Here is a 22,924-nt window from a genome sequence, read left to right as displayed (position 1 = left end):
AGGTGGTGCCAGCGTCACACAGCGCCTGCAAACAGTCGTACTCACCTGTAGTCCGCGCCATTGACGGGAGTCCAGGTGTACGTGCGCAGCGCTTCGTCGATGTATCTCTGCCGGCCGTAAACAAGCGAGGAGAGGAGAAGGATAAAAAAAACAGGAGAAATTATGTGGAACGGGGGGGTCAAATGTTCACCGGCTACTGCAACTGACCGATGTATTTTGTTTCTCGAACGACAAACTGTGTGCAGAGGACACTTGTTCTGTTATTGAACCGCTCCCGTCCAACACCCCACACCAGGAGAGACGCAAACGAAACGATACCGTAGAGCATCCAAAACGTGCCTGTGAATGAAGGGAGTGTGGCTGCAGGGGGCGCTACGGTAACGAGCGTAAACATTCAGAGTTCTTTAAATTGGGGTCCCACCCCGGCCCCACCCCCCCCTTGCCCTGCGAGTGGTTTCCAGCATCCAGCAGCTGGGCCGCAACAGCCAAAGCCCAGGGAGGTACATCTGGGACCGAGAGATTAGGCAGTATTGCTCTGGGGGTCTTACACAAACACCTTCTTATTGGGGAGAAGGCATCATTGTTCGTTTCACCCATAGTGGAAAATTTGGATTTTAATGTTCTCCGATTCCTTCTGGAAAATGTACAGTAAAGTGCTTTGTGACTATTTGCTTGAAAAAATGTGCACAGAATTCCATTGATTTTGATTTGATCGATTGAGGACTTGCCTCATCAATCGACTTAATGAGCGTCTTGATTCTCTTCTGTCCTGATTTGCCATCAATCATTTGCCGTCGTATCTAGAGGGGAAAAAAAAAACAAACAGAAGAAAATTTGACAGCCTCCTGAGAAATATTGCTTCGGCGTGAATACACAGATGACAGCTGTTGTGCAGATCACCTGTGGAAATATGAACAAGCTTCTTTGATACGTTCAAATTGATTTAAAAAATAAAAACTATTAAGAACAGCGTTTGTAAGAAATGTAATATTGCAATATAAAATACAGCACAGCCATGAAACAATAGTGTTTGTTATTATTAGCACACACACATTGACTGAAACCACTTATCCCAAGCAGGGTCACGGCAATCCAGAGCCTAACCCAGCAACATACGGGGCAGGGCTGGAGGAGGGAGGGGGGAGGGACACACCCAGGACGGGATGCCAGTCCACCACAAGGCACCACAAGCGGGACTTGAACCCCAGACCCACTAGAGAGCAGGCACAGGGCAAACCTGCTGCACTACCACACTCTCGTATAATAATAATAATAATAAACAAATATTGATATAAATACTTTATGAATGGATGATTGTTTCCATTGTTCCAAGCATCAGTGCAAAAGACAGGTTACTTGAAAGACAGATTAATAACATTCAAACAGACCAGGCACTACTCATAGCCATTTTATGTTCTTACAGCTACAGTCGCCTACGCTACTACAGTGCTGTGGGGGCTGCATTGGCGTGGCGAGTTTGGCTGGGTCCTGCTCTCTGGTGGATGTGGGCTTCGAGTCCTGCTCGGGGTGCCTTGCGATGGACTGGCGTCCCATCCTGGGTGTGTCCCCTCCCCCTCAGCCTTATGCCCTGTGTTGCCGGGCTAGGCTCCGGTTTGCCGCGACCCCGCTCGGGACAAGTGGTTTTAGACAGTGTGTGTGGGTGGGTGGGTGTGTACTACAGTGCTGTACACTGCTTCATTTGTTAGGCCCTATGTTTGACTCCTATGCTCTACCGTCACTGAAAGTGAAGCAATTTTGAAACAATAAACTAGAAATCAATCAAAAAGTGTCACTGCTGTGCCGTGACACTTTCGGTTCATTTATGTTGCCACTTGCCTGACGCTGCTTAGCTTGGACAACAGCGTTAAAGTTTGCAGCGAGCGACCGAGCGGCGTCAAGCTTCTGAACCGCATGCGCATCAGCAGTCATCGAGATCGGTTCAATATTGTAACATCCTGGCTGAACCGCGGTGCCGCCAGCGGTCTTTCTCACGAAGGGCTCAGGAGACATGACTCCGGCGACATGTATTTTATTACCCCTTGGCGTGTCTTCCCCCCCAAAACTTGCCAGAATGCGTGGACACTTGGGCCAAAGCTGTTGAACGTGCAACGCCGCATGGGGATCGGTAACGACAACACAACTATCCCCAACATGTACTACGCGTAACTCACATCGATAAACTATAACTACGGACTTAATTACCCAATGAACAACTAACCAGATCATCACAACAGTAACAACAAATAACATTAAACTTTGTAGAAACACTGCTGAACTTGATTGTTTCTAGCGCAAAGTCCACAAAAGCGGCCGTAAATAGCGTAGCGGTAAGAGCCGCCGGCCTTGGAGGTTGCAGGTTTGAATCAAACCTCGTGCTGTAGCACCCTTCAGCAAGGTACTTACCCTTAAATGATACAGTAAAAACGACCAAGCTGTATAAATGAGACAGCTGGCAGTGTAGTGGATAGAGCTGCTGCCTTTGGACCACAAGATCGCAGGTTTGATTCCCCTCTCTGGCTGTAGTACCCCTGAGTAAGGTGCTTATCCTAAATTGCTCCTGTAAAAATTACCCAAATGGATAAATAACTGTAGGTAGCTTAACACTGTAAGTCACTTTTGAAGAAAAACATCAGCTAAATTAATAAAAATAAATTGGTAACTCATTGTAAATACCTTTGGAAAGAAGTGTCAGTTAAATGAATGTACATCAGTGCAGTAACCAGCAGGGGAACCGTGCTGTTGCTACCAACCCCTAAATAGTTCTGGTTGTTCAGCACTTCCGACTGGCGTGTCCATGCGTTGTGTCAAGATTTGCAGCTCGGACGTGCCAAAGCGCAATGAAGCGTGTCTTCCCGGAGTCCTGTCTCTCAAGCCCTTCATTAGTAACTCTGCTGATGGTGTGGTCGAGGTGTGTTGTTGCAGTACTGACTCCGTGGCTATGGTACTATCAGGCGCTCCAGATATGGCTGTATAATGAATGGATTTATTTACTGCATAAGCAATTATTGATTTTAATCATTGCTGTGCTTTTACTACTTGTTCACATAACCCATAAAGTATTTAGTTGAGCCCAAATCCCCACCCAGTCATCATGACAACAGCTAGTATGCTCGACACCCCTCTTACAGACTCCCTTGCATACATACACAAATATGTATTTTTGCATGTTCATGTAACAGCAGACACTTCCTGAGACATCATCCATCATCTGAATGATAGCCTCACCTCCTCCTTGTTTCCATCCTCGAGTTCAGCATCCAGGAAGTCCAGAGTGACCGGTTCTCGGAAATTAATGATCTGAGGGACAAGGGAGGACAGGAGGGCAACGGGGAGAAAGATCAGCAGAGACCGAAACATCGGTGAGGATCGTGAATGGAGGACGAAGGAAAATACGGTGTAATTTTCAGACAGTCAGGATGCTCCTCTGTGAAGATGCTTTGAGTTCTTCTCTCTCCTCACTCAAGTTTTGATACGGAACTTTCTGGAACTTTCTTTTCCTTAAAGTGCTTTTTGTACCTGATTTTTTGAGGTGACTGATCAGCACTAAAGACTCTGGTTTGTTATCCATAGAAAAACTATTACTTCCACTACAACATAATGTGAGTTTCCTCAGTACTGTTGGAGTCGATCAGGGAGCTTCTCCACCTTATTCACAAGCTCCTGCTTTGCAGTCAGACCATCAGGGCCACCAAGACCACCAGGGCCACGGTCTGTTCAGTGCCGTTAAGACTTTCAGGGCCACGCCCCTGCTGGTGTCAGTAACACCTCCACAACCAGTCCCGCCGGTTGCAGAAAGGCCAGCCTCGGTCTCTTGAACCCCATTCCCCCCGCAGCCCCTCCTCCCGCACATCCTACCACTCCAACATGTTCTTGGTCTTGTGGTGATGAATGGTTCAAATTAGTTCCAGCACCCTGTCAGTGAGTTAGAGGCATTTCGTGAGGCACTGACATGACAAATCGTCTGAAAGCTCTTTTTCAGCAAGCGCAGTTTATAAAGCAGTTTATAACTCTCTTCCTCACCCCCCACCCCCCAGCGCACCATTAATCGCACCCGAGGAACAATCCAGTGTCCTTAAGAGCGTATCTCTCCTGATGATATCTGTACAGATCTACAGACTGTACATACCTGCAGTACACGTGTCTGGGGATTATCACTCCTTCCTCCAAATCCTTCTAAGCCTCATCTCAGCTATTTCAACTTTGAACATCAGGATTTTTTTTTTCTTGCATTTCTCCCTCTTTTTCTCTTCTGATATAGTGCTGGTCAATTACCCAGTCCTAAAGTCTCCCCATGGAACTATAACACCCACTCCAGCTGCGAGCACAGAAAGAGCTCCTCCAACACGCCTGCTGGGAGCCACCTGGTTACTTCCGCTCCGCGGGCTACATTGCGCAGGTACAGCCTTTAAAGGGCATCGCTACACGGTCACTGTTACATCATCACTGCTGTGAACGCTGTGCTGGTATCACGTCTACCCACTTGAGGAGGCATAAAGAACTATCACGAGCGCTGGTGGGAGTAAACACTGTTTGACATACTCCTAGTGTCTGCTCCTTTGTGCTCTTGACTCTTTGCGGTGTCTCTAGTTTCCTGTAACCTTAATGACCTTGTCTTACCTTGGGCTGCAAGTTGGGATGCAGCAGGACATAGCCGTTGGGGTCGATGGCGAAGGTGTAGCCATTAGCACCGAGCTACAAGGAGAAAGCATATATGACTGACTGAACATATCATTTTGGAGCAAGGAGGATTTTTTTTTTTGCAACCCGTCGTTTGCTTTCCAGAGGACCTTATATGTTCCATACGTCAATTCACCCAGAAAAACACGAATACACAGCTCTTCTGTGCTTGACCCCTTTATTTACTCGTGTTGCTTCTGCTGGATCATGCTGGTTTATCAGGTCTAAAGTCTCAGTTGGCCAGGAAATGATGCGACCGTGATGTAATGTTGACCAACTCTATACTTGCAGAAGATAAGCATCTGATAATAATCATTTGTCCTTGCTCTGTTTGATGGGAGCGAAACTGCCGTGACTCGCGCTGGATTGGAAAATGTAGCTCCCCAAGGAAAGGCGGCAGATGCAGACTGCTGTGACGCTCCAAAAAAAAACGGCGTCTTTCTACATGGCAGTCACGTCACCCATGTTTTGCTGTCAAAATGATCAATGAATCATTGTTCTAATATGGTCATAAGGTCTTCTTGGCTGCTGATGCCTGCCTAATAAAGTTGTAATATAGAACAGCCTGATTGCATTTGGCATGCAGAAGAACACACACAACCCCCCCCTACAAAACAAAAACTACTTTTTTGGCTGCCTGCAGTTTTTCCCACTGGTGAAAGTGGCTGCCAGGGCAGTGGTTCTGCTCCAAGTAGTACGCTCCTCCACTCCAGGTATGTGTGTGTGTGTGTGTGTGTGTGTGTGTGTGTGTGTGTGTGTGTGTGTGTGTGTGTGTGTGTGTGTGTGTGTGTGTGTGTGTGTGTGTGTGTGTGTGTGTGTGTGTGTGTGTGTGTGTGTGTGTGTGTGTGTGTGAGGGACACTGGGAAGTTACCAAGAAGCCCTGGCACACATCTAAAGAGAAAGGGCTGCGTCCACACAAAACAGAGGGACGTCAATGAATTTACACATACGATACCCTAGGAAATATCCTAATTTCAAGATCTCTTGGGAGCTGTAAGGCAACAGCAGATTATGGCAATGGTGTTTTATAAATAGGTCTTTGCTCTTAAAACTTAAAACTAATCTTCTGTCATATCACTCGATACTCCCTCCAGGGAGGGTGAAAACACGAGTCGTCCGGTCGCTCACACGGATGAGGCTTCACCCTAAATCTGTGCTGCTCTACACATCAGTCATCTGTCAGGGATTTCCCAGGAGCCGATTCTCTCGCTCACCTTCAGCTCAACATTAATCCATCTCAAAGCGCTTCATTAACATGATTACAGGTGCATCCTGCAGGCCTTTTGCAAGTAAAAACTAACTGACATCTGGAAAGTGGACAGAAGAGGAAAATTTGTCATATCTGGGACAGCTGGTAGCGTAGTGCTTAGAGCTGCTGCCTTTGGTCCCAAAGGTTGCAGGTTTGATTCCCACCTCTAGCTGTAGTACCCTTGAGCAAGGTACTTATCCTGAACTGCTCCAGTAAAATTTCCCAGCTGTATAAATGGGTGAATAATTGCAAGCTGCTTTGGAGAAAAGCATTTGCTAAATGAATAAATGTAAGTCTGCAAAAACCAGGTAATGTATGTGATGGTAACACCCACTTTGTATCTTGGTGTTAGGCTCTTGATCTCACTGAGTGCGATGTCCACTCCCATTACTCCAAGGATGAGCTGGTTCTGTAGAGAAAGAATGAGCAACAAGTGTGAAAAATACCTCTTTGTGTGTGTGTGGTACATGCGTTTATGTCTGCCTCTACATTTGGATGCACATGTTTGTGTGTCTGTCTGGCAGTGAGTGTGTGTGGGAACAAGTGAGAAAATTCCTTTTATTTCAGTGCAAAAAAATGTGAGAGAGAGCTGCTGCCCCCTGCACCGTGGCCCCCCCAGGAGCTGCATTCTGGCTGTAAGTGTTCTCAATCTAAACTCCATTTCTATTTACATGGAATTTGACCTTTACGGAGCCGCACCTCGGGCCTGGAGAAAGAATTACCATTCAGCCCTGTGGAAACCAAATCGGCAGGCTCGGCTGAACCGATAGGGTGACATTTCCTCGAGTCGCACACCACCACCTCAGGTGTCACACCTGCTTTACAGCGCACTGAGCTGGGAGGCAGGCTGCTATCCGTGTGTAGGTGTGTGTGTGTGTGTGTGTGTGCATGTGTATGATTGTGCTGGTGTGTTTGCGTGAGGTGTGGGGTTATCGCTGATTTGCAGTGACTCTGGTAGCAACCGAACTGTTGCAACTGAGTAACCTGGCAGGTCACACCTGGCACAGCTGGGGGGTCCCTTACATACAGCGTGTGTAGAAGGAGGGACTGGTTAGGCAGAGTGAGCGTTATAACTTTGCTTCTTCACCAGCTGTAGAACATGCATTTTTATGTAAGTGCTATTGAATGTTGTGTACAATTACAGAGATGGTGACTGTGTGCCTAAAAAAAAAAAAACATCCGGCTTCAGGGTTCGCTGGTTTGAATCAGGGAACAGTGCTGTTTACACTGTTTTCTCACAGTATTTTCCATGGGTTTCCTCCACGTCCAACTCCCTTGGCATGAAGATGTGCTGTTCTGGAAAACTCCTGACTTTAGTTTGACTGTGTGTGTAATGGCATTCCTAGCTAGGCTAGCAAAACTCAAGATGCATGGATCAAACCTCTATTTTTCATTGTTTAGTAATTACTAATGCATGTTTTTAATAAGCACAGCAGTAGTAAAACATTGACAATCCATCAAGGACGAATAAGTAACAGTGAATAAACAGACAAGGTTCCGCTGACTGTTGAGGAAAATCGATGGCGCGGTCCCAAAGGAACTCAGGGACGGACAGGACTGTCAGTGCGATGCGATGGGCGCCGCTGACCACTAGGGGTCAGGTTTGCCTTACGAGAACTCGATGGCGTTTCGTACAGCTCGGCCTACGCGGGACTTCCGAAATGGGAAGTGTAACTGTGAGTGGAGAGAGGGTGAAGCCGTATCTTACGCTACATTCCAGCGTACTGGGGGGTCCTGCGGTACCTTACAGGTCCTGTCTGCAGAGGCGCTACAATGCACAGGTCTACATTACGTTCCAGGGTACCGGGTGTCCTGTTGTACCTTTGAGGTGCCGTCCGCAGTGAGGTTAAACACGGGCACGGTGCCAGTGATCACCAGTCCCAGACCCTGGAAGAAACACAAAGAGTAAATACAGAGTGAGGCCTGAGCAGAGTAGACCGGTGGGCTCCCCAGAGCCGCTCCCTGGGATGTCGTCAACACCTTGCATTATCATGCAGTATTTGGCAAATGAGACAGCAGGTAGCGTAGTGGTTAAAGACTCCCAAATCCCAGGCCATAGGGTAGAACCCCTGGGAAAGGGAATTACCCTGATTTGCTCCACTGAAATACTTACCTCTGTAGATGAGTTTGGCTTTGGATAAAAGAGTTGGCTAAGCAATTAAATAATAACAATAATAACAGTAATATATGCTAATTGGAGCATGGAACTGGAGGGGTGTTCTTTGAAGTGATCAGACTGTAAATTAAACTCAAGGAATGACAAAAATGTTGCCCAGAGATTTCAATGATGAAGACTGCTGGTGACGACGGTTGCGCCGCGTCGCGGAGCCGCGATCCGCGCGCTCTCTAATCTGCAGCGGGATGACCCCCTGGCTCGCTTGCCCCAGCTATGCGCACGCCGTGCCGCGAGCTGTAATCCTGCCTTTCCTCTCCCTCTAATCCCACGATGTGTCTCTTAGAGGGGAGGTGGTGGACCATGCCTTGCCTTCGCAGACAGCGCATGGCTCCAGCTCGCAATGGGGCCAAAAAGAAAGCGGTGCCTCCCGCCAGACGCGCCACTTACGCTCCCTGCTGTGCTCTCGCCGCACAGGGCGCCGCGCATGTGCTAATGCTAATGTATGCAAATTGCCTCTCTATTGCTGCCGTCATCACGGGGTTCATACACACACCTTATCTAGGAGTGACACTTGCCATTTAGTCCCTGGCTGAGAGAAACGCCTGCCAGTCCTTTCCTGGCGACAGAAATCGTTTAGTACCTGAATACATAAGTGTAATTTTGGCCTTCCTGTTGGAACGCTAAAAAAAAAGTCACAGGTGCAAGTCGGTTCGAATTTCCGTTACCGTCACCAAGCTAAAATAAACCAGGTGCTGAGGTGACGCTGGGGGAGGAGGGTCTCACCAAAGCGTCCTGGTACACGTTGGTCCACTGCACCTGCTTGGCCCGATTCCCTGCCAGCACCATTGGGCGCCCCAGGACATCCAGGTACTCCTGAAACATGAACGAGACACGCACACACACAGACCTGGTCAGAAATTTGCTTCTGATGCCGAACTTAAAATATGCTTTTTTGGCAAATATTTGGGGGACACTACAGTTGCAGAACAGTAATTAACAGAATTCGAAGGCAATGTGAATCTGTAAAAGTTTACTGCGTACCATGTGGACGAGGATCTGGTATAAACTGTGTTCAGAACTTTATGGAGCCCCAGGAAGGCAATGCAGCACCACGAATACCCTGGCGCTGGTGTTACGGGGAGACACCACGTTTTTTACCAGACTCGCCGTGAAACTCGCAGGCGGGGAAGGGGACTGGAGGTAATGCACCGAGCCCAGAGCCGTATCAGCGGCCAAACTCAACACCCGCGGATGCCTTTTCTCCGGAAAACAAGAGGCTCATTGTGTTACTGGTCAAAGTGAGCACTTCCACACCGGAGGTGCGGCTCCGATTTCATCGCTGATATAAATCGTTACTGCTACGTTCTTAAAAAGACATGAAAACTTTCTGCTGAGATGCATAAAAGCAGCGGACATTATGATGCACCAAAGAACTCTGCCGGTAGAGCCGTCTCTTCTGAATCCCAGTGGAAAGACTGAGCTCCCCGTCCCTGCTGCCGTACCGGTCACCTTGCAGCACTGATTGACAGGTGGCTCCTTCCACCAGCTTTACCTCAGCCCCGCCCACATGGCTTGGATATGCTAAACAACCGAGTGGTGCAACAAGGAGTCACAGCCTGCCACATAACTGTACACTCATTGATGCCTAAATAGAGTAAATAGATGCTCATCACCACATCTGTCTCACACCTGACCTTGTTCTTCCATAAATATAAAAAAGACGGTCTAAATTTTAAGGTTCCACTAAATCTCCGTGCTGTCAAAGATTTTATCGCTCCTTTTTATTGTCTTTCCCTCGCCCTCTCTCCTCTCATGCCAATCTTTCGCTTTTTGACAAGAAAGATTACTGCATAATCAAATTGCTCTGGCAAAATGCCGCTGGGTGTACCGACGCCACGAGCTGCCCATCACACCTCGGCGGGGAAGCGCAGAACTCCTGGGGTTCTTCTCCGCCAGTCTGATACAAGTCTCTCGGTTGTTTTATTCATGAATGAAAAGCTGAGACAGGTAACCCATCCTGTAAGTGACCGAAGTCCTCATCGACAAAGGAACAGCGCGAGACTGTCAGCGCGGTGCTGACGCAGAGAAAAATCACGGCTACCGGCAGCCACTTAGTGTGGCAACAGATGAAAATACATCTGCAGGGGATGTGGTTATGCTAAAACATCTTAAACAAAACAGCAGGCCTTTCAGGCTAGTACCTGATGGGTTATTTTGTATGCTAATTTTATTTGACACCCATTAGTTTGCAGGGGAAAATTAGGTTCTTTCCAACTGCAACCTGTGCACAGAACTTCTACTGCGCTTGATGAATAAAGACAAAAAATGTAATGCAGCATAATGTGGGGTAATAACTGCTGCGATGTACTTTAATATCGAGAGTGCAGCGTAGCAACGGCTGCTCGGGGACCCTCGCATTGGCCCTAGCGTGGCACCGTGTGTGAATCCAGCAATGCAGCTGCACCTGCTGTATGAAACCTATTAAAGGAATTGGCAGATATTAGAATATAATTACCGCGCACTAATGGAACAGCTGAAAGTCTATTCGGGGGAACTGAATGGCACCATACCGGCTTGTCAGCCTCTCTTGGATCTCCGCTTGCAGCCCCGACAGTTGAAGGGGGGCGACGGAAAGCCGAAGCAGAACCTGCAGCAGTCAGTCAGGTTTCCCTCAATAAGTCCTCAGTATCGTTGCTGGGGGGCTGGAGGCAGCTGTGCATGGCTGGGCAGAGGGTCTTTACAGAGCCCAGAGGTAGGGGGCAATACCCCCAAACTGCCTGGCTTCTCGAACCCTCACTGTCCCAAAGGGGAGCTTCTGACTGCCTTGGCCCTCCTAGGCGACTCCTACTCAGTGCTCGGGGTCGTTACTTGCCTTTTGTGACCTCCGGTCAATCCGTATCATTCGATACCTTCCCGAAACGTGCATTTTTCGGGCATTTCTCGGCCATGGCTGAGCTATTGCTTCACTTCCAGCATATCCAAAGTCAAACACCGAAATTAGGTGGGTTCGGTACTCCATTCTGGCAGCAAAACAGACTGGACGGTGTATTTAAGAGAGCGCAAGGACAGAGCACAGCCGAGGACATTGAAGTTAGCGATCAGGCCAGGTAAGTACATGAGATGTGTAATGTATTGGGTCACTTAGCAGCCGTGGCCTCTCCGTGTCCCAGTGGAGCTGTGCCACTGAAGCACATTCGTTCTGCTCAATGGAATTAGCATGGAAACAACACCGATGTTGTCTTTTGTGTACAAAACCCCTACACTGAACATCTCCTCATAGCAGCAACCTCTAAATAACAAGGGTATGAAAACGTGAAGTCTGAAGAATTAAGTTGGAATGCAGACAAGACGACGGGAATGATGGGGTAAATACTGGTAGGAACAGTGGTGGAAATGCTGGCGGGACAGCGGCTCAGAATGTTGGAGGGAACGGTGCCGGGAATGGTGGTGGGAATCACGGTAAGAGCAAAGGCTTATGGGAAAGTTTGTGGGTCTTCGGAGCAGGATATTATTTCACCAAAGAATGTACCAGACCCTGCCTGCATTCTTTGTCCGCAGAGTGAAAAACACTGGTCATTTCTATGCGGTGCAGTGTGACGTGACACTTGAGGAACAGAGGAAATGTGTATCCTGGGTGCGTTGTTACAAACCAACCGTGATCTAAACCCTGTCACTCTGGCAGGAAGGGACACAGGTTCACCTTTAAAATGCTCCTTAGTTGGCTGTAATACGAAACAGGCTTAGAATGTCCTTCTCCTACCTCTTTACCCACATTTAACACACACACACAGGGAGACACGCAAATAGGTGGGCCTTGGGTGATTCCGCAAAAGGCCACAGAAAGTATCGGCCTTATTAACCTGTATTACCAAGGGCTCGCAGGTGACCTGGCATTTAAACGACTTCCCATCAGAGAGAGGTGTAGAATGGCACCGGAGTGACCGCCACGCACGTGCATCTGCGTGTGTCCATATGATGCCTGCTTGCAGGACCTCAGCTGTACTAGTGCTGCTCGTGGCAGTAAGAGCTCTTGTGCGACAGCGCGTGCAGTACTATGGTAAGCCGTAAGGGTGTTGAAGTGGCGGAGTCAAGGACACGCAGAGAGGCTGAGACGGGAAGATGTTGAGAAGATGCAGCGAAGCTGTGTGTCGTGTTTCAGGTGGCGCACAGATCTTAATGAGGAACACAGGAAGCCTGACGGGCAGAGGCACGGCAGCCCTGTTCTCTCCTCCCGCCCTCAGTACGCTGTCTCCTCCAAAATTGTCTCTGCTGGGTAATTGCAGAGAGGTGGATGGAGTGGGGAGAGAGACTCGCAACTGATAACAGAGAGACAGAGAACAGGGAAGACAATGAGCGAGAAAGAGAGAGAGAGTCAAATTAATTAGCGGCTTGTTCTCCCACCTCTCCGAACTCTTTCTGTCCTCTCTCCTTTCCTCTCCTCTGCCGCGCTCTATAGAAACAGGGACACCCTCGGCATGGAGGGCTACACTTCACCCCAGGGAGGCTCATTACACAGGCCGTGGTCAGCCACGTTTGCGCTTTTGGAATTTGTGTTTCGGATGAATGAAGAGGTGTGCGAGTGTCACTCTCTTCCCTCTGTCAGCGGACGTGTCTCTTGGCGGGCACGTCCAGCAGCGCGTGCCCGGCAGAGGCCGTGCGCACATTTCCCGTTTCCCTCATCACCGTGGACCGCAGCGTGCCCCCTGACGATGTGCCTCCAGCCCATGGAGGTGAGCTTGAAGGTGAGCGCTGCTCATTGCTCATTGATGCTCACCTGGGTGTTGATCCTGATGGCACCGATGGACGGGATCTCGAAGTAGTAGCCTGCAGAACAGAGGAGAAGCGCATCACCGCCACAGCAACGGGCATGGAAAATGAATGCTTCCAGTCTCGGGATTCAGGTACAAGTATTTTGGACGCCCACGGGCCTTTCTGCGGGCCGATTTCTTTTGCCAGAGCCCTCCACGAGGAGGAGCCAACGAAGTGAAACGGCATTTGTCAGGACGTTCACCTCTATGCGATGCCATGTGCAAACTGTCATAAGATGGATAGGGCCACATAAATAAAATTACTACAATGACTCTGCTCATTAAAGGTAAAGGTCAAATAAATTAGAGGAGAAATGTGCATGTGTGCGTGCAAATACATACAGACACACACAGGCAGAGAAGAGCCTTCAAAGACTCATAAGCTGGGGACTACAAAAGCACCTGTGCCATCCTATTATAATATGTATAGTCCATGCCAGGACCTTACTCTACTATCCTCTGCTTTGCCTTAGGCTAGATATGGCTGTCTAGGACACAATTTATTTGTTACAATTATTTATTCATTTAGCTGACCTTTCTTTCCAAAGAGACTTGCAGTGGGACATCTGTACATAAAGTTAATTCGTTTTTTTACCCATTTATTGAGCTGGGCCATTTTTACTGTACCATTTTCAGGGGACGTTCCTAGAAGTTACCCTGAGGACTGGGGTTTGAATCCCCCCACTGCAGTATCCAAGTCCTTTCACTACAAGGTGAGTAACCCCTACACCACCTGCTGCCACACAGCATTCAAATGGCGCCATGAGAAAAAGAACACGTGTATTTTTTTAAGCGTATCCGGATCATCTCGGTGTCGGTTATCAGGGAACATCGACGTGGCAGGACACCGGAAACGCTACATCGCATATTTTCCACCTCTACGTGCTCGCACTGCCTCGAGGAGGAGGTCACCGCTGCTTGAAAGTACTCAACTGGTCGATAGTGACGACAAACCGCAACCAGAAGCCGACGTGTGAGCGAAGCAGCATTTGGCCTGCTGGAGAAGGGAGGAGGCCGGGGACTCGCGAAGCTCTGTGATTCACTGCGACCTCTACGTCTCTGACGCTTGTTTATTTATTTATACGTGCTCCGCGCAAGTGCCTCCTTGGCATACAGTGGCGGAACAACGGATTAGTTAAGACAATGCGGGCCAGGTCTACGAGCAGCAGCTTGCTGGGTCAATGGCCACAGCTCCGGAGCGGCGTGAAGGAGAGAAGCGTTTGTACGATGAGATGCTGAAATACAGGAGCCTGCAGATGCCGTCCACGGAATGTTAATCGGCAGGAAAATCTCACACTCTGATGTACTGAATTAAAGAGTTATTTTTCTGCACACACACACACACAGTGACACTCCAGCAGTAAATGAAAGGGAAAGTCTGGCCTCCTATTGGGCGAGCAAGGTGAGGAGCGAGTGAGGAGACGACTTTCTGCACGACGACCGCAGGGTATTTTGCGGTGCAGCGGACCGAGAGCTGAAGAAAGTGCGTAATTACTGGTTCTTTGGCCGAAAAGCTGCCTTTAAACTCCTTTAAGAAAACTTATGAAAGTGCGACGTGACCTGTGGAAGTTCAGCGTCTCGCCCATCCGCCGTCGGCACGTCGCTCGATGGCCGTCTTTGCCATCGAGTCCTGATCCGTACTGCCAGGGCCCGCCCCTCGAACCGGGAGCACGCAGCGTGCGCCGTACGCTTCGGATCCTTCGCCGTGGCACCGTTCCAGCGCACGCTTTCCTCTACGTGACATCGATTGCCACGGAACACGACAAAAGTGAGGGGATTGACAAAAATTGGCAAATGATCCCGAGTGTCCTGGAGCCTATCTCCACAAACGCGTGTTGGAGGAGGAATTCTAAATTATTCATAAGTGTCTCGTTAGCCGATTACGAGGGTGTTCGTTACAGTGTTAAAGCGACATGATGAGGAAACCCTGAGGTCTGGAGGAACAACGAGAGCCTTACTCACGTCGCCGGCACCAATGAGAGCACGCGGTGCATCTGTCATCACGTTCATTTCTGCTACTTCATCACTGGCTCCGTGACTTTAATCGAGTTTGACGCGTCACCATAAAGTTGGTTCAAAAGAATTAACATACCACACTGGAACTGAATGCATTTTAGACTTTTTTTTTTTTTTCAATTGAATTCTTGAAGATACTCATGCTTGCAATCGAATTATTTGGCGGCTTGGCACACATTCCTACTGCACATTAAATTCCGCATGACACTTGTGGAAGTTTCGTGTTTTAACCTGTGTTGGAGAGAAGGAGCTCACGTGGGGACATGCTGAGATGTGCCAGTGGGGGCGGGGGGCAGGGAGCTCTCTTATTGGAGCAGCTTTGGCCATAAATCTCCCGCACGCTGGGGACGCGTTGGGTCCGAGGACGAGCGAGCATCCGTCTGTCTGCGGGGGCTCGACGGGGATATATAGGGAAGACTAATTGTCCTGGTTCAGCCACCACTCTTACGCAGGGGGATGGGCTTGGTGCCTGAAGATGGGGCTGTAATTTTGGGTGTGAGGCTGGAGAGAAGGCAGCTGGCCTTCGGTAGGTGCGCACATTTAAGCTGGATAGAATCTCCAGGAACATCTTGTAAGAAGGCGAGACCTCGGCTACACCAGCGGGCACAGGATGCCCCGCTCCATACGCACCTAAACGCAGGACTCGAAGAGGCCCATTTTCATCAGAACTATGTCTGAGAACCCCGTAAACTCAAGTTGAGGCTGGCAGAAAGGGCGGAACAAAGGTGCCGATGACTTTGGAACCCCAGAAGAGCGGGGCGGGAGTCCTCGACGCATCGCATGTCGCATGCAAAGACAGTGAAATAATGAAAAGCACAGCGGCAGCTCCAGCGAGGGCAAATGTCAGAGTTCCTGTATTACTTTTTCGAGGTGCACAAATGCATTTCGGTCCCATCGTAATCATCGCAGCAGTAAACAGCGGAGACGCGTAATCCACAGCTCAAGCCGCCTTTGGTACATATGAAAGATGCCTTGGTTATCACGCGAAAAACACTGCTTCCTGCTCTAATTAATTACAACTTCTGTGGAAGCACTTGGCTTACTTTTCAGTTAATTAATTAGCAGCTTTGTAAGTGTTGCTGTGTTGCTCATTAATGACAAGCCACGCATGAGAGAGATGCTGAAATGCAGGAACAAAAAAGCAAACAACCACAGCTGAATGGCATTAGCCGCCGAGCTGGGTAACTCGACAAAGAGGGGCGATAGGGGAACTGGCACAGTTCTCTCTCGTCCGCGCGGGGGCTTCGGCGCTGCCGCGGGTCCTCGATGGACTCATCCGGCGAGCGAGGAGCGGCGGACGACAAACGGAAGAAACAAACGAGCGGCCGGAGCTAAACTCCGCTGCGGCGACAGGTCGCGTCAAAGGCAGAGGACCACCGGAGGCGGAGGAAGACTCGGGCGCCAAACTGGCCGTCGGCACGGCACCCACCTTTGTTCGCACAAGCGATCCACTGCAGGGGAGTCACGTCGTAGTTGTGCTGCCCCACGGAGAAGGTAAACACTCGCACCTTTGGAGAGCGGGAGAGAAAGGTGGGGCTACATTATTCTTCAATGGCCACAGGGCAGAGGCTCAAAACCATCTTCCTTAAAGAAGCACCTGCTACGAACGAGTCCCATTTCAAAGTATTTCAGCCTGGAAAGGAAAGCATCTGCCTGGATTTGCATTTCAGGTTATCAACAAGGTCAGGGAGTGTCTTTCCAGGGCTGATTTACGATTTTCCCCCAAAGTGGCAGAATATTAAAAGGGAAAAGAATAAAAGCCACAATGAAAGATCATTTTACGGGGAACACTTGTGGTGAAAATGTTTATTAGTCAGAGAGACAGCCGGAGAGTCGGGGTGTCCTGTAGGCCAACCGTGAGGCGGCATGAGAGGCCAGGGCTCACCACATCCAAACCAAACACCTGGCTCCAGTGCCATGAGAATCAGTCATACACACTGCCTTTATGGCCCTCGGGGGATCTCACAAAGGACCAGCATGAACCGCCGATAGCTACCGTACGCACACGGCGCCCAATAAGAGACTATTCATATAATAGGCAAGCAATAATGCCGTATGCATCTACCGTGTGTTAATTCCATGCATTCTCCTGCCTCTACTACCGCCAAAATACACTGAGAGGTATTTCTGCAGAACTGTGGCAATTATGTCAAATTAGCATAGTATGTAGAGAATTATTCATTCTGTTAGAAAATTACCAGAAGTGTCCCTAAATTCAACAGCTCAAGTTACGTGAGACGACTACGCAGATGCTCGTGCTGCAAACAGAAAAACTATTTATAACAATTTAGGAACACAAGGCCACCCCTTCCATCCAGACAAATGGTCTTTAAAAGCGTCACTGTGCGTCTAGAAACAGTAATTTCCCTTACTATCATTACGGATCTAAATTCTGGAGCGAGTTTTAAATTAGCGGGAGGAACGTGAATGTTTGGTACGCTGAACACTCGGTGGATTTGTACTTGTTTTGGGAGAAACGCTGACGCTCTAGTTTAATTAACGGGTGCGTTCTCAGACGGCTACGGTGCCGTTCGTCGGTTTGGAGGGCACCGCAGGTCACGTGGCCACGCCCAAGGGATGGGAATCACTTTGCTCTCCGCATCTCCAGCTCTCTGTTGCCCTGTTCTTTTTCTTCCTTTGTTTGGTTTGTATCTCTGGCTATACTCAATACCACATGGCTTCTCTTTTACATCTAGGCAAAATTCAGCTGCGCACAACAAAACGGGGTCGGTGATTTTGAAGACGGGCAGCACAGTGACGCAGCCGGTAGTCCTAGTGCTCGGGTTGCGGGTTTGAATCCGGCCGAGCCTCTGTGAAGTTTTCATGTTCCCGCTGTCATCACATGTCGCTGTCGTATTCCCTCTGTGTTTGTGTGGGTTTCCTGCAAGGGCTCTGGTTTCCTCCCACAGTCCAAAGACATGTGTTTCTGGTGAATTGGTGACACCAAATTGCCTCTAGTCTGTATTTGCGTGACTCAAAGAGTGCATGACTACGTGCTGGTTGACCGGTGTCGTGTCCGAGGTGTACCCTACCTTGTACCCCGTGCTTCCATCATAGGCTCCGGACCACTGCGATCCAGAACTGAACAATTCCTGACAATGCGCAGATGATTTTAAATATGAATAAGCAGTGTGGTTAAGGAAGATGCCGTACAGAAGGAGTGGGAAAACTAGGGAGTTGGCCAGTCTTCTTTCTCTTGCATGAAAGGATAAGTAACAATGAGGTGTGGAAAGACAGAGGACACCAGTAGGGGAGAAGAAAGGAAGAAGGAGCTTGTTGTTGATCTGAAGACTCTGTTGATTAAGCAGCTAATTATTACGTGGATTAGAGCTGTTAAAAGTACAAGCAAATCTCCTGCTTTTAAGGCCACTGAAAATTGAGGGGAAAAGCGAGGGGGATGAGAAAGGGATTAAAAATGTAGGAACTGACACTGCAAAACAAATGTTCAAGGCTAAGAGTTAAACTGTGGGAAAAAGAACCAGGATGGGAGGTCAGCCAGAGGAGGTCATTCTTGGTAAGACATGATTCTGTCAGTCTAAAGGATTCCGTTCTGTAATCAACAACACTACTAACAAAACTAAAAATCTAAGGACAGAACAAAAATGAATACATGGATGAAAAGGAGCACTGTCACAAAACAGAATCGTCGTCAAAACAAGCGAATGTGCCACGCTCACCGTCTTGTTGGGCCAGTTGTACTTCTCAAATATGTCCTGTGCTCGATCTTCACCGCCGTCAGTGAACATCATGATCATCTTGTTGCAGTTGGCTCGAGGGACATTGCTGTCCTGTGGCGAGGGAAGAGAAAGGGGAATTGAGTCATAAAGAGAAGAGGAAGGAGAGAGGAACAGAAGGAAGGAGATGTGGTTGTTCGAATGCTCAAGTCTGTCCAACTCTGGAGATTTGTCAGTGTTCCAAAATAAGAATATATGAACTTCATATGACCAAAAAGCTCACCTAACAGATTATAGCTTCACTTTGACACATTCCTTTTATATTTATGAGATCGGTGGACTGAAAACAGGAGACACAAAGAAGGATGTACATCACAGGTTCTTAACCTTTTCAAGACCACCAACCCTTTCAAGAATCTAATGAAAATTAAGGACCCTTCTAAGAAAAATGTCCAACTTGCATATAGTATGAGATTTATTTTCAAACCAAGCCTGCATTTCATAGGCCCCCAGAAGCCCATTCGTGGACCCCAAGTGGTCTATTGACCCCTGATTTAAACCATCTCCACAGAAGTCTTTGAAAGCCAAGTCCTATGATTTCTTCACCCCCCCCCCCCAGTCTACAGCACCCTTTCAGCACTTGAACTCTTCCACATGACATGAAGGGCATGGTCAAGAAGGAAGATGGAAATACATTCACAGTTAAGCAAGGTGAAGACATTCCATTTACATTTGCATTTATTCACTTTGTGGATGCTTTTATCCAGCGCGGCTTACGGGCCGACTGCATACGAGCAGAGTAAGTGCTCAGAATAAAGCAGAGGCCACCGTGGTCATGCCACTCTGACCCTCGGCTCTCAGCAGGGTTCCTGGAAAACAACCTTTGGTATTTTAACATGCTTGCACTACCACGTAGTACCAGCTTTATTGTGAAGTGTCGCACATTACTGTATTAACATTCAGCATTTGCAAAGGTTTGTGACACAGGGACATATAGTTTTGAACAGCACTTCTAAAAAAAAAAAAAAAAAAAAAAAACCACAAAGGTTTTTCCGAGGATGCTGAGTGAAGCTTTCAGCATTTCACTTCCCATTTGTGCTTTTGTCACTGCTGTCTGGTGGAAGGGCGCCGGCTGCCCGCGGTCGCTTTCGTTCGCTCTGCAAATGGCCTGCTTGACAGGAGCATTGATATGCAGTCCTGCACAGTGTCAGTCTGACAAGATTCTAATAAAGATAAATAATATCATTACAATAACAGTTTTTTTTTATGATGGCTCAGATGCCAATTATGTAATGCAACTGCTGTGGATGCAGATTAAAATGCCTTTTTTCTCCTTCATTTTAATACACTTTGCCAAGTTGATACATCAACCAGTTGGCGTTCACTGGCCTCACGGGGAATTGATGGCTGTTTGCTAATCCAGCGGCGCTCTCGTCTCCTATTTTTGTACAGTGGGGGCACTAAGTGATGCTCACTGCCTTCTAGCAAACTAATACAGACTAAAAAGTACATTCAAACTTAAGTGAAAAAAAAAAAATAAGAAGGATGAGCTTCTTTGAATGGAGTGAAATAAACATTTTTTTTATACATTTTTCATAGTGACCTTTACTACCATAATTGTCAGCTATTCTGAATGAATTGTTGACTGTTGATTTTTTTTAATAGGTGAAGTGCATGAAACCGTGCTCTGGGGATCTGCTGCGCATTCCAAATGTGTCGCTTTATAATCACATTACGTTTCTCTTCTTCCCTCTGGTTAAAAAAAAAATTGACAGTTAAATTAGAGTTAAGTATATTTCTGTCCTGCTTCATGGAGACAAGATTTAAGACAGAAGACAAGTGCCAGGACAGAAAAGCCAGTCTTGTTAAAGCCTTGAGAGACGTTTCAAGTATGGCATCAAATGAATGCTACCAGAACTGAACGAAACGCATAATACAGCATTTATGTTGATTGTGCCCAACTTAAAACAGTATTTCTGTTGACTGCCTGTTAGGAAAGGACATGAAAGCCTAATCTTGTCAGTGACACAAAAAGCATGGTGTTACCATAGTATTTTGTCCTTGAACGTACATTTTGTGGGTGCACCTCCACGTTGCGGGCGGCACAAAGCGCTATCACTCCGAGCACACGTGGCTATCGCAGTTCTGCTGCCGACCCTCGACGCTCGGACCATTCAAGAACAGGCTGCTTTCCGTTTTTAGACATCAAAGCGATCGGAACACCTTGAAAATGTAATCTTATAAGTTATTCATCCCTTCTCAGTAGCGCCTGAGGATACTGGTGAAAACGGACATGCTGCATTTTCCACGAGATACTCCGAGGGTCCTCTCCGAGACGGAGATGTTTGGTCATGGCCTTCAAAGCACTTCTACCTTGAGCCATAACTAAATGCACTGCAAACTGTCGATGTTGTTTTCTTAAGCTTCGCCAAGACATGAAAACATATACGGAAACGATGGATGAAAATTACGGAGAAGCTATCGGAGCTCCAAAGTTGCGCACAGGGGGCTACAGGTGCTCCACAGTGAATGACTTAGATGACAAATGGCTTTACAAAGGAAGCCTGAAGAGAGCACAACAAAATGACAACTGGAGTGGGTTTTCGGAGGCTCGGCGGGGGGTTAAAAGTGGGTCGCTCGGGCTTTGTGTGCGGGGGCCGCGCACATTCTGCTCAGGCGCAATTAACTCTTTTCAATATAAATGGAAATAGAAAATCCCAAGAGGAGAAAATAAAAATCACAGGAAACAGAGGGGTCGTGGGTGTTCCAGCTGAAATGCTAATCGCTAAACACTTTCTCAGAACCCAGACGAACAAAAAAGCGTGCTTTTTTTAAACAGCAATATTGTCTAAGAATAATTTGTACACATAACGGAACAGAGGGCCGGGGGTGGGGTATCTGTCACGCTGAAGTCACTGCAGGCAGTGTGTACGATTTCTGGAAGGAATCCTGAAAGGGCTGCTTCTGAGTGCCCCCTCAGAGCATTTTGTCTTTCTGCTTAATGAAATGAAATCAGTAAATGTCAACCCACTATCTTCCACTTATCTGTGAAGTTTGAAACACAAAGAATCACAGTCTTAATCCTAATCATGTACATTGGACTAAAAACAAGAACACAGGAGAACGCTTGGAGAAGATGTTCATCCAGGACAGAGATGTATTCAGCAAATGGATACTATTTTAATTTAAAATGAGGCCGGTGAGGCAGATGATCTAATTCAGTCTACCCACCGACCTGTTTACATACTGACTCATCAGTCACCTTGTCGAGAAGAGCGCTATATAAAAAAATTAACTGAAGTGAAATAATGACACTTGGAGAAGTGAAAAAAAAGAAAAAAAAAAAACCAGGCTGAATTCTAACTTACGTTGAGAAGCTGCTGGAAGGCAAAGTGGAAGCCAGATTTGTAGTCGGTGGTACCCTTAGCTGTCATATGCTGAACTGCCTCCTTGAAGATCTTCTTGTTGCGAACATTGGCCTGAACCAGGTTATTGAAACAGGGCACCACTGCCTTGGCCATCTGGTTGAACTGAGGGACAGAGGGGGAGAAAAACCTGGTAAAAATAATTTCGCTGAGATGGTGTAAGTTGAAAGGCGGTGTGAGCCTTAGTGGAGGCTGCAGTTTCACTTCATCGCCTAAACCTGGCAAATTTTGAGAAGTTGCACTACAACGCAGCTTACTGATGCATTACATCAATCACCTTGACTCATGTTGACTTGACTTCCATGCACCTTGGACTGGATCATAGTGTTAATCAAAAACAGAACAATGAAAATGCCTGCCTGCCTGCCATCCATCCATCCATCCATCCATCCATCCATCCATCCATCCATCCATCCATCCATCCATCCATCCATCCATCCATCCATCCATCCATCCATCCATCCATCCATCCATCCATCACTGCTTGTTCAATGTGGGTTACAGTGTAAATGCTGAACCTCGATGAAAATCGGTGCAGCAAGTGGTAGGGAACAAACTAGGTTTGCTTGAGACTTTCATGTCTGCAGCTATGTCTCCTTCTCTCAATGTAATGCATAAATTGTACTTTTGCTGAGATGTACGTCGCTTTGGACAAAAGCGTCTGCTAAATGAATAAATGTAAATGCTGTACATATACATGCAAGTTTAACACAAGTACTGCATGTCAGAACATGATCACCTCATGCAGTTTGTAAAAAATAGTGACTTGACCTTCATTACTGTCATGTGACTGTGATTGTCAGCATAGGGACAATTATAACTCCAGGAGCAATCCGTATTTGACCAACTGAGAGCACAGTTAGTTCCTCCGCTCCAAGCAAGCATTACGATCAGAGCACGGCGGACACTGGGCTGCGACCCCTACCCCCTCTGTGAGACAAGGCTACTGGGGGAGATCG

The 22,924-nt window shown here is 47.7% G+C and overlaps 1 protein-coding gene across 3 annotated transcripts in view; it reads right to left on the bottom strand.

Moving 5' to 3' along the window:
• cacna2d2a (calcium channel, voltage-dependent, alpha 2/delta subunit 2a) overlaps positions 1-22,924 on the bottom strand; it is a 243,488-nt gene that overhangs the window by 11,168 nt on the left and 209,396 nt on the right. For 2 of the 3 annotated variants that reach the window (XM_018737693.2, XM_018737694.1), the window contains exons 11-21: positions 21,909-22,070; positions 18,544-18,654; positions 16,296-16,374; positions 12,817-12,866; positions 8,826-8,915; positions 7,748-7,813; positions 6,261-6,335; positions 4,618-4,692; positions 3,226-3,297; positions 729-800; positions 46-107 (exon numbers count right to left, since the gene is read on the bottom strand). In XM_018737693.2, coding sequence (XP_018593209.1) covers positions 46-107; positions 729-800; positions 3,226-3,297; positions 4,618-4,692; positions 6,261-6,335; positions 7,748-7,813; positions 8,826-8,915; positions 12,817-12,866; positions 16,296-16,374; positions 18,544-18,654; positions 21,909-22,070 — 914 coding nt within the window. Of the gene's footprint in view, positions 1-45; positions 108-728; positions 801-2,756; positions 2,967-3,225; positions 3,298-4,617; positions 4,693-6,260; positions 6,336-7,747; positions 7,814-8,825; positions 8,916-12,816; positions 12,867-16,295; positions 16,375-18,543; positions 18,655-21,908; positions 22,071-22,924 lie in introns of those variants that run through there. The other variant, XM_018737695.1, reaches the window with a different exon arrangement.

Source organism: Scleropages formosus, chromosome 2 (assembly GCF_900964775.1).
Source record: "Scleropages formosus chromosome 2, fSclFor1.1, whole genome shotgun sequence".
Lineage (NCBI taxonomy): Eukaryota > Metazoa > Chordata > Actinopteri > Osteoglossiformes > Osteoglossidae > Scleropages > Scleropages formosus.
Note: the sequence above shows the minus strand (reverse complement) of the source record. Positions and strands in the feature narration are given on the sequence as shown.